Below are 1,755 nucleotides of genomic sequence, written 5' to 3'. Positions count from 1 at the left end.
TTCTTCTTCTTTCTTCCCTTGAGAAATTAATTAATTAATTATAAGCAGGAGTATTTTACAGAGAAAGATGCAAAAACCAGAGCACTAGCTGAATCTTCTTCCAAACCAACTTATCTGAATCTTCTTAACCAACTGGTCATTCCTAGCACCAACCAGAGCACTGGCTTTTTAGAAAAGGACCTGAGCACTAGCTGACCCCAAGTAAAGAAGAGTTGCTCTTTTCCTGCTGCTTGGAGGCTACTGCTGCTTTTTTATTGTTGCTTGAAGGCTCCTGGTTCTCTTTTCCTGCTGCTTGGAGGCTACTATTACTTGAAGGGTGTTTCTGCCGCTTGAAGGAGGTGGCTGCTCTTTTCCTGCTGCTCGGAGGAGGCTGCTCGTGCTCTTTTCCTGCTGCTTGAAGGTTGTTGCTGCTCTTTTCCTGCTTCTTGGAGACTGCTGGTACTCGAAGGGTGTTTCTACTGCTTGAAGGCTCCTGGTTCTCTTTTCCTGCTGCTTGGAGGCTGCTGGTATTCGAAGGGTGTTTCTGCTTCTTCAAGGCTGCTGCGGCTCTTTTCTTGCTGCTCTTTTCCTGCAGCTTCTGCTCTTTTCCTGCTGCTTCTGCTCTTTTTCTGCTGCTAAGATTGCTTCTGCCTCTTCTATAAAGGCTATGGTCTGCCCAACTAGCTCACGATCGATAGATAGAGCTATAGGAAGCCGTCCTTCTGCCTGCCGGCGTTCCTTGTTCATGTGAGGGATCAAGTAGTTTATCGCTCCCTTGTTTCTCATTACTTCTCGGATGCATGACTGCAGCGTCACGAAGCTTCTAGCTAGCTTATCAACCAGGTACTTTCGATATTCCTCCTCCACACCTTCTATCAGTTCCCTGATGCTTTGAGGTGCTCTGCTATCGGTGTGGGACTGGAGAGACCTGAATATGCAGAGATCAAGAATGTTCATGTCGGGACTGTTTGGAGGCTGTTGAAGCAACTTAATATCCAAATCAGTCTGTTCTATGACTTGTCGGAAAACCGGGTCATCGGGAAGAATATGTGGCGTGGCATTATCTTGTTGGATATAGATTGTCCGTCCTTCATCTTCGTCCGGCCAGTGCTCTTGGATCGCAGGAATAAGTTTCTCACACATGTAATACCTCATTACATCTCGTGTGACTTTCAATGATTTGAGCTCGAGCGTCCCTTTATCTCTGTTTTCACTGGTTCTTTGAGCAAGGAGACTCTGTGACAAAAGCCCAAATGCCGAGCTTTCCATCAAAAGTGACCTCACCACCTTTGCCGTATCTTGGTTTAGCCACGGCTGCGAGAAACATCACCTTGGCGATGCTATCCTTATGATGCAAGGTGCGCAAGGGGTCGGGTTCTTCGGGAAGCAAATAGTAGTTGTTCACCACCCCAGTCATGTTGAACCACTTTTCATCCATGTAGGCTATGTTGTCTAATTCCCGTGTCGCGGACCAATAATCTTCACACATAGCCAAGCACCATTTCAATCTCTTTACAATGTTGGATAGGTTTAAGTGGGGCCTCAACTTATTACTGTGACGCTTCAAATGACCCCACTCGAACCTTGAGTGTAAGGTCGTGCAGCTTACACCCAATGCCTTTGACAGACCTCACAATGTTCTCCTTCTGTTCAATGGGATTGTCACCACCCTCGACAGATCCAAATCTTTCCGCTTGCGGCCAACTCTACCTGGCTTTTGATTTAAGACATCAACTTTCTCCCCTTTTTCAATCTGTTTAAGAGCTCTTTCCCATA

General features: G+C 46.4%; 1 protein-coding gene across 1 annotated transcript; it reads right to left on the bottom strand.

Moving 5' to 3' along the window:
* Positions 1 to 531: 531 nt before the first annotated feature.
* On the bottom strand, positions 532 to 1,417 carry LOC141041325 (uncharacterized). Its single transcript, XM_073507462.1, has 2 exons — positions 1,310 to 1,417; positions 532 to 1,215 (listed from the first exon to the last, which is right to left on the bottom strand). The coding sequence occupies exons 1-2, from the start codon at positions 1,415 to 1,417 to the stop codon at positions 532 to 534; spliced, it is 792 nt and encodes a 263-aa protein (XP_073363563.1).
* Between the last annotated feature and the right edge of the window lie 338 nt (positions 1,418 to 1,755).

The sequence above is a fragment of the Aegilops tauschii genome, chromosome 2 (assembly GCF_002575655.3).
Source record: "Aegilops tauschii subsp. strangulata cultivar AL8/78 chromosome 2, Aet v6.0, whole genome shotgun sequence".
In the NCBI taxonomy this organism is placed as follows: Eukaryota; Viridiplantae; Streptophyta; class Magnoliopsida; order Poales; family Poaceae; genus Aegilops; species Aegilops tauschii.
This window is presented reverse-complemented; position numbering and strand designations above follow the sequence as displayed.